A 15621-nucleotide genomic window follows, 5' to 3' on the forward strand; every position below is an offset into this window, starting at 1 on the left:
AGACAAAGAAGATTTCTTATTTGGTTCTCATATCTTTGGGTGTGCACAAACCTTGATCGGCTGGGATCTAACTAGAATCGGATTTATTCGATTGATTAGTTGCGTGAGATCGGCATCACTTTATAGTTTCTTGTTGGAATCTATATCGATTGATTGCGAATATAAACTTGACTACTTTGTAGTTATTATATAGATTGATCTAACCAGGAAAATGAGTTTATTAGATTAAACGGAAGAGTCTTTGCATATGACTTGAGATATCTTTACCTTGAAAGAAGCGAAAGAGTTGTTACCAAACAAAGTTGTTGTTTGCTTGGTCTCAACTATACTAAGTTGATGTAGATTTTGTATATCGGCTTAATTATGAGAGTATTCAATTATGGACTAGGTCCCGAGGTTTTTCCGCACTTGCAGTTTTCCTCGTTAACAAAATCTAGCTGTGTCTTTCACTTTTCTATTTCCGCAATTATAATTTTTATTATAATTAAAAGTAAAATACACAAACGTCAACTCCGCATATACTTGATAGTGATCCTATAACGTTTGGTTAAGACCGAACCTATTATCAAGTATCATACTTCATTGTTGTATTCTCGATCTTGTATCTATAGTCAATCAGACAAGTTATCTTGTTGTGGAATTGTCTCGATCTCGTATCCATAGACGATTACACGAAGTGTGAATCGATTTGTTGTATTGTCTCGACTCAGTCTATACACAATCACTTTCGGTAGAGAACTTATAGGTGGATAAATAAAATATTGTGGTGTATTTGGATACCTCGTTTTTTTAGTTTTAGGTTCTCTGGGTTCTAAGGAGGTTGAGCTTGTTCTTCTTCTCCATTTGGGTTGCTTGCCTTGTTTATTTCCTGCTTACTCTTCATAAGCTTTTCAATATATTTCTTTTGCGGAGTAAAAAAAAATTATTTGGGCACCATATTTTTGTTTTAATAACATTTCCATGTCATCTTCCTTTACTTCTAGTCCCCCATTATCGCTTTCAACAATTATTTTGTTATATCTCTAGTTCTTTTGGTATACTAACATAAGATTTCACTGTAAAAACAAGCATATCTTAGGATCAAAAACCTAAGATATGATCAGTCTTGACAATATTTTTTATTACGATCAGTTAAAGAGGTTTTGATACTAAAAAAAATTTAGTGGAAATTTTTCTAATTTACCTCAGTCCCTCTGGTTTAGGAGGGGACTCAAATATAGGATGCACGAACACCTTAAATTTATCCCTCATAAATGAGACACTTTCGACCGCAGTATTAAAATTGGCTTCACGGTCCAATATATAATCGGTTCCACGGTCATTATTATCCAACTTATAACCGACCCAACGATCCATAAGGATATTACGGTCCAACATATAATCGGTTCCGTGGTTCAAAATACGCGGATCAATCTCGTGTTTTCCACGACAAGCTGACTTTTCTTTTGGGCTCAAGTTGAAGAAATCCTTGCATGAATTCATCATTTCCTTCTCCAAACTTCCAGGAACTCCATGATTCACCACCTATATATGATACCATTAATTAGTCATCACTTAAGTACATATTACTTAGTATATACAGTATGTCTCGTGAAAATAAAAATGCAATTAGTGTTCATCATTAAAAAATAAGTTACCATGAAGAATCCCTAATCTTGACATGCATTTCGAAGATCTTCGATGACTTTAGACTGTTGATCAGGAGAACCAGAGGTGAGGAATGAGAGATCAATGACGGGTACAATTACTTGTTGTTCTTCTTTTTCTGTTAGCATACTGGGATCCTCATGTTTTGCAGGGAATGCATATTCAGAAGGAACGGAAACGAGATTAGTTGACTTGATCAAATCATTGATTAAAATAACACCCATTGTAAGATACAAATCTTAATCTCTATATCAAATAAAGTTTCACTGAGGAGTGAAGAAAAATTTGATGAGATAGGGATATATATATATATATATATATATATATATGGAAACTTGTTAGATCATTGCTCGGTCGAACTCGCATGCGTTTCTATCTCAAGCATGTTTATCAATGTTAGTGATCAAAACTATAATTCTTGATTTCTAGTCAACTATAGCTAAGTCTCGGACTAGGATATAAAGTGTAGTTGAGCTCAAGTACTCCATGGAGAATCATCATACAAGACGAAGAACTACTCAAGAAACTGGTGTAACTTCATCGACAAAAAGGTATGTGGAGACTTGAACTTATCTATCACTCAAAAGTCTATTTATCTCATATCTTGAGACAAAAGTCGTTTTTCTATATAGACTTTGATTATACACATTTGCTATTTCGAGCTGAGTTTACCTCTCCTATCTATTTCTAGAAATATGTGTTGGTAAGCTTTCGCTTTAGCCGAATTCATCTTTACCTAGTGACGAAAGTCATGTTATGTTTCAATCACTTTGAAAATTGCTCTGACGAAAAATGGTTTGTGAATAACAACTATATAACGTCCTCTGAGAATGTTTCAATGAATGAAATGAGAGTTTAGATTATATAACCATTGATGGATATAAACATTGTTGTGGAAACACATATATGTATAAGTCCTTATTCCTTGAAACAAAGTTTGCGAACTTTGTTGATCAAGAGAACCGGAAGTTTGCATAGTTTGCAAACTCAGTCCGCGAACTGGCGGAAGTTCTCGACCCGAGAATATCTATTGGAGTTTGAGAACTCACTCAGCAAACTCAGTCCGCGAACCCATTCCACGAACTGACGATAGTTCTCGACCCGAGAATATCTGATGGAGTTTGAAAACTCTTTCCGGGAACATAAGTCCGCGAACCCAGTTTGCGAACTTGAGTAGGTTATATCTAAAAACGATTGTTTGTGAACTCATGTTTATATAAACTAAGGAATTTTATTTGCAAACCGTGGCTATAAAGTTCATGAACCGATTCGAGTGAATCAAATCGTTTTTGCTTCAATTGTGTCCGGTGTAGTACATAAGATTTCCTTGCAATTGAACAACTCTCTAACTAGTTCATTTGAGTCATTTGAACTAGTTACGGTGAAGAATAAGATGGTTGATATGAAAGTGATCATATAGTTAACCATTTGGTTAACTATTGTTGAACCAACAAAGGTACATGTTTGGGGACGGTTACACAAACCTAGAAACGTGCATGTCATTTGTGTGTAACAAGCTTAGTTTTCGATCCAACGGTTGAAAGATATTAGCTTGAATCTAATCAGGTTTTCATCTAACGGTGAATATTGAATGCTTTGTTACTAAGCTAACATTGATTGCAAACCCTAATTTGAAAGATTATATAAGGGAGAACTCTAGCAACTGGAAACCTAATCCCCACATATTTCGTGTGATACTAGTTGTGTAAGCTAGAGTCGATTCTCCTTTAACCTCTGGTTTTTCTTTTCTCAAACCGGGTTAACGATTTAAAGACTTCATTGGGATTGTGAAGCCATACTGATACTACTTTCTCGTAGTTGTGTGATCTGATCTTGCATATTCTATCGTACGAGTATAATCGCAAAGATTGGCTTGAGATTTATATCTCCGATAGGCAAGATATAAAAGTAGTCATAAACATCTTCGCCTCATCATTTGTGATTCCGTAATATCTTCTTTCGCCGCGTTGATTAAGATTATTGTGAGGTGATTGATAATACTAGGATGTTCTTCGGGAATATAAATCCGGGTTATCAATTGGTTCCTGTTCACCTTGATTTATCAAAAGACGGAACAAAAACTCTTGGGTATTTCAGTGGGAGACAGATTTATTCAATCCTATAGACTTTTTTGTGTGATACAGATTTGTTTATCAAGTCTTCGACTTTGGGTCGTAGCAACTCTTAGTTGTGGATGAGATCAGCTAAGGGAATCAAGTGCGTAGTATCCTACTGGGATCAGAGACGTAGGAGCATAGATGTACCTTGGATCAGTGTGAGATTGATTGGGGTTCAACTACAGTCCAGACCGAAGTTAGTTTGTAGTAGGCTAGCGTCTGTAGCGGATTAATACAGTGTGTGTTCAACCTGGACTAGGTCCCGGGGTTTTTCTGCATTTGCGGTTTCCTCGTTAACAAAATTCTGGTGTCTGTGTTATTTCTATTCCGCATTATATTTTGTTATATAATTGAAATATCACAGGTTGTGTATTGTTCAATCAATTAGAATATCCGACCTTTTGGTTGTTGATTTAAATTTATTGACACTTGGATATTGGTCTTTGGTACCATCCAAGTTATCTCTCTAGTATTTGATAAAGACTCGCAGATTTCTATTTGCTTGAGTATAGATCAAATCGAGAGATTGAGATATAAACTCTTTGATATGCTTTTTATCTAGATTGAGTCTGACTGTCTAGTTGATTCTCTATAAAGTATATTAGAGTTTGTCCATACAGATTGCTAAGCTAAATATTGGGTGTGGTTGTTGTACCCCCACTTTTTCAATTGGTATCAGATCAGGAAAACACGTTCAAGACCTTACAAGACTGTATTTGTAGCGATCTGACTCTATGGACGATAAAGTCTCAAGTAACGCTTCACCAGGTTTAAAAACCAATCGTAGAAGAAGTTCTAGTAAACTGGTTATTCTCCGAAAAAGGTTGGATGAACAAATCCGGATCAATTCTGATCTTGTTGCAGAAATTGCAAAACTTAAGGATTTGATATCTTTTAAAATTCCTTTGATAGATCTGAGTAACTCCAGTTGTTATTCTATGAAGAACAGTCGTAAGTCAGATAATAAACAACGATCAGATGTTGTGAAAACTGATATGACTCAGAACTTCTCCGAAAAACTTAAAGCTGTTGGCCCATGTTTGTTTTGTGATTCCTCCAATCACTTTCAAAACCTTTGTATGTCTTTTCAAAAGAGTTTGAAAGTTGCAGGTAATCTTCATAATAAATCTAAACAACTTATTGCTTCTCTAAAAGGACGTACAAAACTATCAGGAAATCCTAAACAGAAAAGTACTGATAGTATGGGAGATTTTTCTTTAAAATCAACATCACCCTTTCAATGGTTTCTTGACAGTGGATGTAGTAGACATATGACTGGTGATCTCACATGGTTTATTTCTTCTGAAGACTATGAAGGTGGACCAGTAACATTTGGAGATGGGAGATATTGCTACATAAGCAAGAGGGGACGATCAAACTACCCGGCGTACCTGAAATCCATGATGTAGTATACGTAAAAGGTATGACTGCAAATCTTCTTTCTGTTAGTCAAATTTGTGACAAAGGCCATCGAGTTGTCTTCAGTGCAAATGGATGTGACAATGTAGCCAAAACTGGGAAAGTACTTTTCCAAGGAACTCGTGGTAAAAATAACTTTTATCTTCTCGATACTCAGTTCAGTAACTGTTGCAATTTGACTAAGGTGGAATCTACACATATTTGGCATGAGCGTTTTGGTCACATCAACTATCTCCTTCTAACTAAGATCATTAACGAAGAACTTGTTAGAGGCGTTCCCAAAATCAATGCAGAGATTGAAGGTGTATGTGGTGCCTGTCAAAAAGGTAAACAAACGAAAGTTCACCATAAGTCATCTCGAGATATTTTCACTAAAGCACCACTTGATTTAATTCATATGGATCTCTTAGAAACAATTCAACAACCCACGGTTGCTGGTAAGAAGTATGCTTTAGTTATGGTAAATGAATACACCAGGTTCACTTGGGTTGCATTTCTATCTCATAAGAATGAAACCCTTGATGAATTCAAGATTATTGTTAAAAGAATTCATAACGAGCAAGGTCGCAAAATAAATAAAATTAGAAGCGACCGTGGAACTGAATTCAAGGACACCAAGGTGATTGAATTTTATGACGAACTGGGGATTATTCAACAATACTCACCACCCATTACTCCTCAAGCTAATGGAGTTACAGAAAGAAAAAACAGGAACATTCAGGAAATGGCAAGGGTAATGCTCCATAACAAAAACCTACCATTAAGGTTTTAGGGAGAATCTGTTTTTACAGCATGCTATTTGATCAACCGTGTTTACTTACGGTATAAAACCCTAAACACTCCTTATGAGTTGTGGTACGGAAGAAAACCCAACTTACACTATCTCAGAGTGTTCGGGAGCAAGTGATACATTCTAAAAGATCGAGAACAGAGAGGGAAATTTGATACCAAAAGTGATGAAGGTATCTTTCTTGGCTATGCTTCTGATAGCCGTGGTTTTAGAGTATTTAATCTCAGAACCCAGGTCATGTTGGAATCCACTAATGTTATCATAGATGATGTTAGTAATTTTCGTCATGATAATTCTCCTTCTGAATTTCCTCCAACTGAGACAATTGAGAAAGTCAAAGAAATCCCAGATTCAGTTGAAGTAATCCCAACTATCACTGACCCTGATATTTCTAGTGACGAGGAGAAGAGCAATGATCAGGATACTCCTGACGAACAAGAGCGTGTTCCTCCATGAAACCTCTGGGTTCAAAGGAATCATGATCCCAACAGTATTATTGGAGGAATAGATTCTACAGCTAAGACAATAGGACAACTTCAAAATATTTGCAATTTTGGTTGTTATCTTTCACAAGTAGAACCAAGAAATATTGATGAAGCTCTGAGTGATCCCTTTTGGGTGAATGCAATACATGATGAGTTAAATCAATTCCAGAGACAAGACGTATGGGAACTTGTACCTTGTCCTTCCAATATCAATATTGTTGGTACAAAATGGATATTCAAGAATAAGTCTGATGAATTTGGCACAATTGTCAGAAATAAAGCTAGACTTGTCGCTCAAGGATATTCACATATTGAAGGTATTGACTTTGATGAAACCTTTGCGCCTGTGGCACGCCTTAAGTCCATTCGACTTTTATTAGCCCATGCTTGTTTTCTTAAGGTTAAGCTGTTTCAAATGGATATAAAATCCGCATTCCAAAACGGAATTTTGAAGGAGGAAGTCTATGTCGCTCAACCTAAGATATTTGAAAACCCTGATTTCCCAGATCATGTCTTTAAACTCAAAAAGGCATTATATGGGTTAAAGCAAGCACCTAGGGCCTGGTTTGAAAAATTTACCACTTCTCTGATTAGAAAAGGTTTTTCAAGAGGCGAAGCTGATAAAACTTTATTTACCAAATGGAGTGGGAAAGATGTTGTCATTGCTCAAGTCTATGTAGATGATATCATCTATGGTTCAACTTCTGAAAAATTTGCAAAGGACTTTCAAGTCTCTCTTGCTAAAGAATTTGAAATGAGCAATGTTGGTGAATTAAAATTCTTCTTAGGATTACAAATTCAACAGCATAAGGATGGAATTTACTTATCTCAGGAAAAGTATGCAAGGGATCTTGTGTCAAATGCTAGCTGATTATGGAATTGATACTGGAATAATGAAGATCCTTTGTGATAACTCTAGTGCGATTCGAATCAATAAGAATCCCGTTGAGCACTCAAGAACTAAGCACATTGATATAAGGTACCATTTTATTCGAGATCTCTATGAAAATGGAATCATAAGTATGGAATTTGTGCCTTCCGAACAACAATTGGATGATATTCTCACAAAACTATTAGATACTGCTACGTTTCAACACTTAAGGCAGTCTATTGGTGTTGTTTTGGTTCATTAATTGTTTCTATGACTCTTTCCCCTATGCTTATCTCGATCTTTTGTGCAATTGGGTTTGAAACTCTAGTAAGTGTTTACCTCAATTCTATGTTTGTTTCTGTAGGATTGATTTATTTTTGTTGTATCAAATGAAATCCTTCTTTTCTTTTTGAAATTAAGGTCGCTCTTGTTGTTCCTTCGGTAATGACATTTTATCGGGGAGAGTTCTTTTGAACTTGCGCTTAATTGCCATATCTTTGTGGGGAGTGTGGCTGTGAAATATTATAAGGGTTATATTGTATCTTTAAACTCTTTGATGAATGCATTTAGCTTCGGCTTTATGATTGCATCTAAAGAACAAGTTGATATATGCTTTCTTTTAGTCATGAAATGTCTCTTTCGGAAATTTCATTAGGATCCCATTCTTGTACTTTTGCCAATTTTATTGACAAAAAGGGGGATAATTAATATGTAGTTCACACTGAAAATACATATGGTTTTCAGATCATTATGTAAGGGGGAGTGGTTTCCATGTGAGATGGAGTATTCACTAAGGGGGAGTGATACATATCACCATAGTATTGTTGTCAAAGTTGTGATACAATTGAACTTTGATACTGTGTAATGATACTACATCATTGTATAACAATGATCGAGAATTATGTTTTCTCATTGTTATAGTTACGGATTTTCAACAACGATGATGCTAAACTTACAACCTTTGGGATCACTGGACTACTTGGAAGTGACGAAGATTTCGAGTAATGTTGAAGATTAGACATGTGGAATAGGAGCTTCAAAAATGTATTTATCTTTTTTGTATTCCATATGTATTAATAGTTTTGTCACTAAAATTGACAAAGGGGGATATTGTTAGAGCATTGCTCGGTCGAACTCGCATGCGTTGCTATCTCAAGCATGTTTGTCAATGTTAGTGATCAAAACTATAAGTCTTGATTTCTAGTCTACTATAGCTAAGTCTCGAACTAGGATAAAAAGTGTAGTTTAGCTCAAGAACTCCATGGAGAATCATCATACAAGACGAAGAACTACTCAAGGAACTGGTGGAACTTCATCGAAAAAAAGGTATGTGGAGACTTGAACTTATCTATCACTCAAAAGTCTATTTATCTCCTATCTTGAGACAAAAGTCGTTTTGCTATATAGACTTTGATTATACACATTTGCTATTTCGAGTCGAGTTTATCTCGCCTATCTATTTCTCGAAATATATGTTGGTAAGCTTTCGCTTTAGCCGAATTCATCTTTACCTAGTGACGAAAGTCATGTTATGTTTCAATCACTTTGAAAATTGCTCTGACGAAAAATGGTTTGTGAATAACAACTATATAACGTCCTCTGATAATGTTTCAATGATTGAATGAGAGTTTATATTATATAAACATTGATGGATATAAGCATTGTTGTGGAAACACATATATGTATAAGTCCTTATTCCTTGAAACAAAGTTTGTGAACTTTGTTGATCAAGAGAACCGGAAGTTTGCATAGTTTTCAAACTCAGTCCGCGAACTGGCGGAATTTCTCGACCCGAGAATATCTACTGGAGTTTGAGAACTCACTCAGCAAACTCAGTCCGTGAACTGACGATAGTTCTCGACTCGAGAATATCTGCTGAAGTTTGAAAACTCTTTCCGGGAACTTAAGTCCGCGAACCCAGTCTGCGAACTTGAGTAGGTTATATTTAAAAACGATTTTTTATGAACTCATGTTTATATAAACTAAGGAATGCTATTTGAAAACCGTGGCTATAAAGTTCATGAACCGATTCGAGTGAATCAAATCGATTTTGCTTCAATTGTGTCTTGTGTAGTACATAAGATTTCCTTGTAATTTAACAACTCTCTAACTAGTTCATTTGAGTCATTTGAACTAGTTATGGTGAAGAAGAAGATGGTTGATATGAAAGTGCTCATATGGATAACCATTTGGTTAACTATTGTTGAACTAACAAATGTACATATCTGGGTACGGTTACATAAACCTAGAAAACTGCATTTCATTTGTGTGTAACAAGATAAGTTTTCGATCCAACGATTGAAAGATATTAGCTTGAATATAATCAGGTTTTCATCTAATAGTGAATATTGAATGCTTTGTTACTAAGCTAACATTGATTGCAAACCCTAATTTGAAAGACTATATAAGGGAGAACTCTAGCAACTGGGAAACCTAATCCCCACACCTTACGTGTGATACTAGTTGTGTAAGCTAGAGTCGATTCTCCTTTAACCTCTGATTTTCTTTTCTCAAACCGGGTTAATGACTTAAAGACTTCATTGGGATTGTGAATCCATACCGATACTACTTTCTCGTAGTTGTGCGATCTGATCTTGCATATTCTATCGTACGAGTACAATAGCAAAGATTGGCTTGAGATTGATATCTCCGATAGGCAAGATATAAAGTAGTCACAAACATCTTCGTCTCATCGTTTGTGATTCCATAATATCTTCTTTCGCCGCGTCGATTAAGATTATTGTGAGGTGATTGATAATACTAGGCTGTTCTTCGGGAATATAAGTCTGAGTTATCAATTGGTTCTTGTTAACCTTGATTTATCAAAAGACGGAACAAATACTCTTGGGTATTTCTGTGAGAGATAGATTTATTCAATCATATAGATTTTTTTGTGTGATACAGATTTGTTTATCAAGTCTTCGACTTTGGGTCATAGCAACTCTTAGTTGTGGGTGAGATCAATTAAGGGAATCAGTATCCTGCTGGGATCAGAGACGTAGGAGCATAAATGTACCTTGGATCAGTGTGAGATTGATTGGGGTTCAACTACAGTCCATACCTAAGTTAGTTTGTAGTAGGATAGTGTTTGTAGCGGCTTAATACAGTGTGTGTTCAATCTGTACTAGGTCCCGGGGTTTTTCTGCATTTGCGGTTTCCTCGTTAACAAAATTCTGGTGTCTGTGTTATTTCTATTCCGCATTATATTTTGTTATATAATTGAAATATCACAGGTTGTGCGTTGTTCAATCAATTAGAATATCCGACCTTTTGGTTGTTGATTTAAATTTATTGACACTTGGATATTGGTCTTTGGTACCATCCAAGTTATCTCTCTAGTATTTGATAAAGACTCGCAGATTTTTATTTGCTTGAGTATAGATCAAATCGAGAGATTGAGATATAAACTCTTTGATATGCTTTTTATCTAGATTGAGTCTGACTGTCTAGTTGATTCTCTAGAAAGTATGTTAGAGTTTGTCCATACAGATTGCTAAGAGAAATATTGGGTGTGGTTGTTGTACCCCCTATTTTTCAAAACTCTTGGGGGAGACTTACAAATCCGAGACGCTATGTGGTGTGCCCGGGAAAGCGTGAAATTTAAGTGAAATGAAAACGGGCCTACAGTAATACCGCAAGTGCACGGTCGTCAGTTGTAGCTCGTGCAAGTACGGGTCGATTCCACAGGGACTGGGGGTGTTTGGAGTTTCTAGCTATTTGGGCTCTAAATTTGCTATTGGGCTTCTAATTTTGCTTTGGGCTTAGTGGGTTTGTTTGTAATGGTGAAGTGCTTTAGGCCTTGGGCCTTTGAATGATGTTGGAATGAACTGTGAACTTGGGTTTTGGATTCAGTCAAGGATCTGGGCCTTTGGAAATGTAATGAATTTGGGTTCAAGTGAACTGAACTGAGCCTTGAACTCAGTTGGCTTGTAAACCAAACAGTGGCTGGATTTGGGCTTTTGGTCTTTGTCCCTGGGCTTAGCTTTTGACCTGAGAGTAACTAGGCCTTTGGAGTTAACTGTGGACTGAACTGGGCTTGTGCTGTGAGCCAAGCTCAGTTGCAGCAGCAGCAGTGGAAACCAGGTTGCAGCAGCAGTGGTGGCTGGCACAGCAGGAGCAGGTGCACAGCAAGGGAAAGGAAAGAAAGCAGCAATGGTGACAGTGCAAGCCAAGTAATAACAAAACAGAGATAGTTGCAAACCAAGGCTACAAGCCAAGGGCAGGAGTGTGGAGATAAGCTGACAATGAAGTAAAAAAAGGAAAAAAAAAACAAAGCCAAGGCAATGGCTTTAGGCATTCATCTAGAGTGGGAAGAGAACCAGCTTGCTCACAGTCACTAGTGAGCACTAGTTTCTCCCCACTGCTCAATCAACTCAATGCTCTAAGTCTCTAACCTAGCATTGACACACAACAGTAAACTAATCCTAACATTTGAGAAGCTAACAGTTGACAAAACAAGAGATTCAAAACAGTGACAAAACAGGAAACAAAACCAAAGAAACCAAGGCTGTGAGCCAAGGGCAGGGAGGAGAAGAAGTAACAAAACAGTTAAGTTGCAAGTGACTGTGAAAACAAAATGTGGGTTAAGCTAAGGCTTTGAATCCACCCTTGTGTCCTAGCCAAACAATGTGATCCTAGGTTGAGTTGAAAATCCTATGCATACATCTAGAATGGGAGGAAAACTAATTTGCTCACTAGTTTGCCCCTAGCATTGACTGTCTTTTGACAGAACAATCAATCACAGGCACTATGAGCATCAATCTCTTCCCATTGCTCAATCAACACACTGCACTAAGGCTCTAACCTAGCATTCCACTATCTAACAGTCCACTAAAGCATCATCTGAGCCTCAGCAGTGAACTCAGAACATGAGAAAACAGATGGAACAACACATGATTAACAGGAACAACACAACATTTAAACTACTAAACAGTGAATGAAAATTGCAAAAGAAGAACCCTAAAAATTAACAGTGAAATCAAATTAAATTAACCCAATTAGGGGGTTTCTCGGCTAACCAAGAACAACCTTTGCATTCTCTACAGCTTCCCTTTTATAGCTTACAACAAAATACAAAACCCTAATTCGAAACCCTAATTTTTTTTGGGGAAAATCAAATTCTCTCACCAATTTCCTGAATTGAGCTCGACCCATGCTTTGGGTATGTCCCCTCTGCTCTTCTGAAGCTTTCCTGCCCTCAATTTTGTCTTCTCCTCGCTGTTGGTGAAACCCTAGCTCGAGATTTCTTGTCAAACCCACACCTAGGGTTCAGAGATGTGAATTTGGAAAGAAGTCTAGGCTAGGGAGAGATGTCGTGGTGTTGTCGGGTGGTTGTGGTGGTGGTGTGGTTCGAGAAGAAGGTGTAGCTGGTGGAGGTGATGGAGTTGCAGAGCTCTGCAAATTTTGGGAAGAAGGGTAAGAAGAACTCGAGAGAAGAATGGGTTAGGGGATGTTTAGTTGGGTAATAGGGTTCGGTGACTAGGGTGTGAAGCGGGGATAGCGCGGTTTGATGATCTCGACAAGGAGCGATGGATGGGAAGATGGTAGGTGGATCCAACGGCGATACAGAGGTAAGCGTGGAGCGACTGTCGGATGAAGGGATGTAGCAAAACGGACGACCCAAGATGGAGATGGGCGTTGCGATGTAAAGCGGGGGCTTCGGAGTTTGATGTGCGATGATGGAGCGACCGTAGGATGCTGAAATGCTTCGATCTGACGGCTGAAATCCGAGACGGGCTTGGATAGTGGAAATGTGTTTGAGTAAGGGTTTTGGGCCTTGGGTATGCCAAGCCCATATCTTCTTTAAGGACAATTCTTCTTCTTCAAGCCCACTTCTAGCCTTTTGGTCTTGTGCACAACATTCTTCGCGGCTTCCTTGTGTAATTCCTCCAGGCTTTTCACTACTTTTCTGCTCTTTTCCGCTCTGCTATTCATCCAAACTTTATTTATTACCTAAAAATGCAAAATTAAGTAAGAAAAATATTTATTCTTGAAAACAATGAAAATACAGAATATGGGATAAAATGTAGAATTAATGCACAAAAGATGAGTTAAATGCCAAGAAAAATATATAGAAATATGCACTTTTTAGCACTCATCAAATACCCCCAAACCTGAATTTTACTTGTCCTCAAGTAAAACAAAACTAAGGAAATCCTACCTATACCACTGTCGCTGGTCTCTCGAATGCATTTAGCGTATGCACTAAGCCTTTTAAACCACTAAGTGTCCCTAGTGGACGAGTTGAAGTCTCGTGAAGGTTTGCTTAGAACGTACCTACAAAGTTCTAGGTCAAAATATAAGCTCAGATTCCATCAAATGTGACATGTGCAAGTCAGTTAAGCTCACAACAAAATGGAGATGTCAATCTAGCTATCGAAGGCACAATCCTAGCACTGATAACAAATAAGGACATGTGATAAGAGTGTAAAGTGTATCTACACATGTGTAAAGAAAGATCGGATGTTATGACTACTAATCACCAAGAGATAGTTTCTCAGGCTAAGAACCAAGGTCGAAATCTAGCTAGTTGTCCGGACTTTACGAGAATTGTGAATGAGTAGGAGGTATTTCACAATTACTCGCGTTGTACATCAATGGCATACACCCTTCCTTGCTTATTACAATGAAACACAAAAGATGACTATTTACATGACTCTTATTTACATTGATTACTCTCTTTTATTTTTGGAACAAGAGAAGATGGAATTGATAAATACTTGATGATTTTTTCATTTTTTCATTCTTTTTTTTTTTTTTTTTTTTCTGAATATATACATCATTTTTTTTATTTTTTTTTTGAAAAGGAAAGACTTTTGATACATATACAAAAGGAAACAAAGATTACATGACACTTTGCAAGAGGTAGCCCTTTTTGATGCACCCAGTTAAATTCGATGGTTGTCTTTCTTAATGTAACCTCCACCTTCTATCCCAACCAACCAAAGAACAAGCTAGTCAAGTTTCGTTCAGCATTCTAAAGTGATTGGCAATCGTGACTTCCTATCAAACACCTTGAAGATCGAGGCTATACATGTATTGGTAGATCGTGCGCGTGCAAATTTCTTATCACTATGTGAATTGTGCTAGAATCAGGGTGCCTAAATATCTAGACTAAGACTCCTAATAATTACATATTTGCACAAGAGTCAACATTTCAAGGTAAATGAGCTCCATTTTTATGTTTTTTTTCAATTTTTAATTTTTTTATTTTGATTTTTTCATTTTTTTCAAATAGAAGGAGTTCTTGTTTTCAACTATGGCATATTATCAAAGTATCTACTTTTCACCCCCAAACCTAAACTAAACATTGTCCTCAATATTTCAAAATATGAACAAAATTATAATACAACATATGAAGAGGATCATGTTGAGTAGAGAAAAAGGAAAGAGAATACCCGATTTTGGCGAAAGCAATATTAGAACTCCGTTATTCAAGGCAAGAATCCAACATATGTCAGCCGAGATCATATTGGATTAACAAAATATATACAAAAGGAACAAAAAGGTTTTTAAGAAATTTTATCTACTGGATTATATACAAAAATTCACCATACACTAACAATCTAAAGAGTTGAGGATCAACCCAAAAGACAAAGTGTAGAGGTTTCAACAGCTTCACACAATAATATAGATAGGCATGCAAGTGAAGCTGTGAAACAAAATGAGCTACCCCCAAACCTGGATTTTCAAGGATAAAATTTTGGAAACAAAATCTCGCAGTTTTGGGGGTTCATCATGCACAAGGTCTAGCTCGAAATGAACTGTGCTAGGGACAGGCAAACATGCTAATTCCAACTGTGGCTCCTCAAAGATATTATACTTAGATGCAAAATAGTCCAAGAGGACTTGGGAAGCACACAGTTCCAATCCTAGATTAGGGACTCTCAGAAAAGTCGGTTTGACAATATGGGTACAAACCAAATCTAGGTTGGGTGGAAGGCCATCAGATTGTGACTTATGCAGAACGATAGGCACATCATTACTAATCACATCAACATCTCCTAAGTCTTCTACACGTGTCACAACATGCTTACCATGCTCACACAAATCAGAATCATCAACATCATCAGAAGAATTATTCTCATGCATCGGCAAATCAGTGGAAACATCACAACGTGACCCAGGTAGAGAATCAGACACAACAATTATATTTTCATGCATATTAGTGTCAACAGAAGATTCTATATTACCTAAGTCATCTTCATAGGACAGATGCACATGCTCAAAATCAGTATCAACATCACATGTATATGGAATACTAGAAGAAACATCATTCATGAAGGTCGAGGC

General features: G+C 36.9%; 1 protein-coding gene across 1 annotated transcript; it reads right to left on the minus strand.

Moving 5' to 3' along the window:
- Positions 1–1179: 1179 nt before the first annotated feature.
- LOC113359237 (probable 2-oxoglutarate-dependent dioxygenase At3g111800) lies at positions 1180–1871 on the minus strand. Its single transcript, XM_026602905.1, has 2 exons — positions 1665–1871; positions 1180–1524 (listed from the first exon to the last, which is right to left on the minus strand). The coding sequence occupies exons 1-2, from the start codon at positions 1869–1871 to the stop codon at positions 1180–1182; spliced, it is 552 nt and encodes a 183-aa protein (XP_026458690.1).
- Positions 1872–15621: the final 13750 nt, after the last annotated feature.

The sequence above is a fragment of the Papaver somniferum genome, chromosome 3 (assembly GCF_003573695.1).
Source record: "Papaver somniferum cultivar HN1 chromosome 3, ASM357369v1, whole genome shotgun sequence".
Taxonomy (NCBI): Eukaryota; Viridiplantae; Streptophyta; class Magnoliopsida; order Ranunculales; family Papaveraceae; genus Papaver; species Papaver somniferum.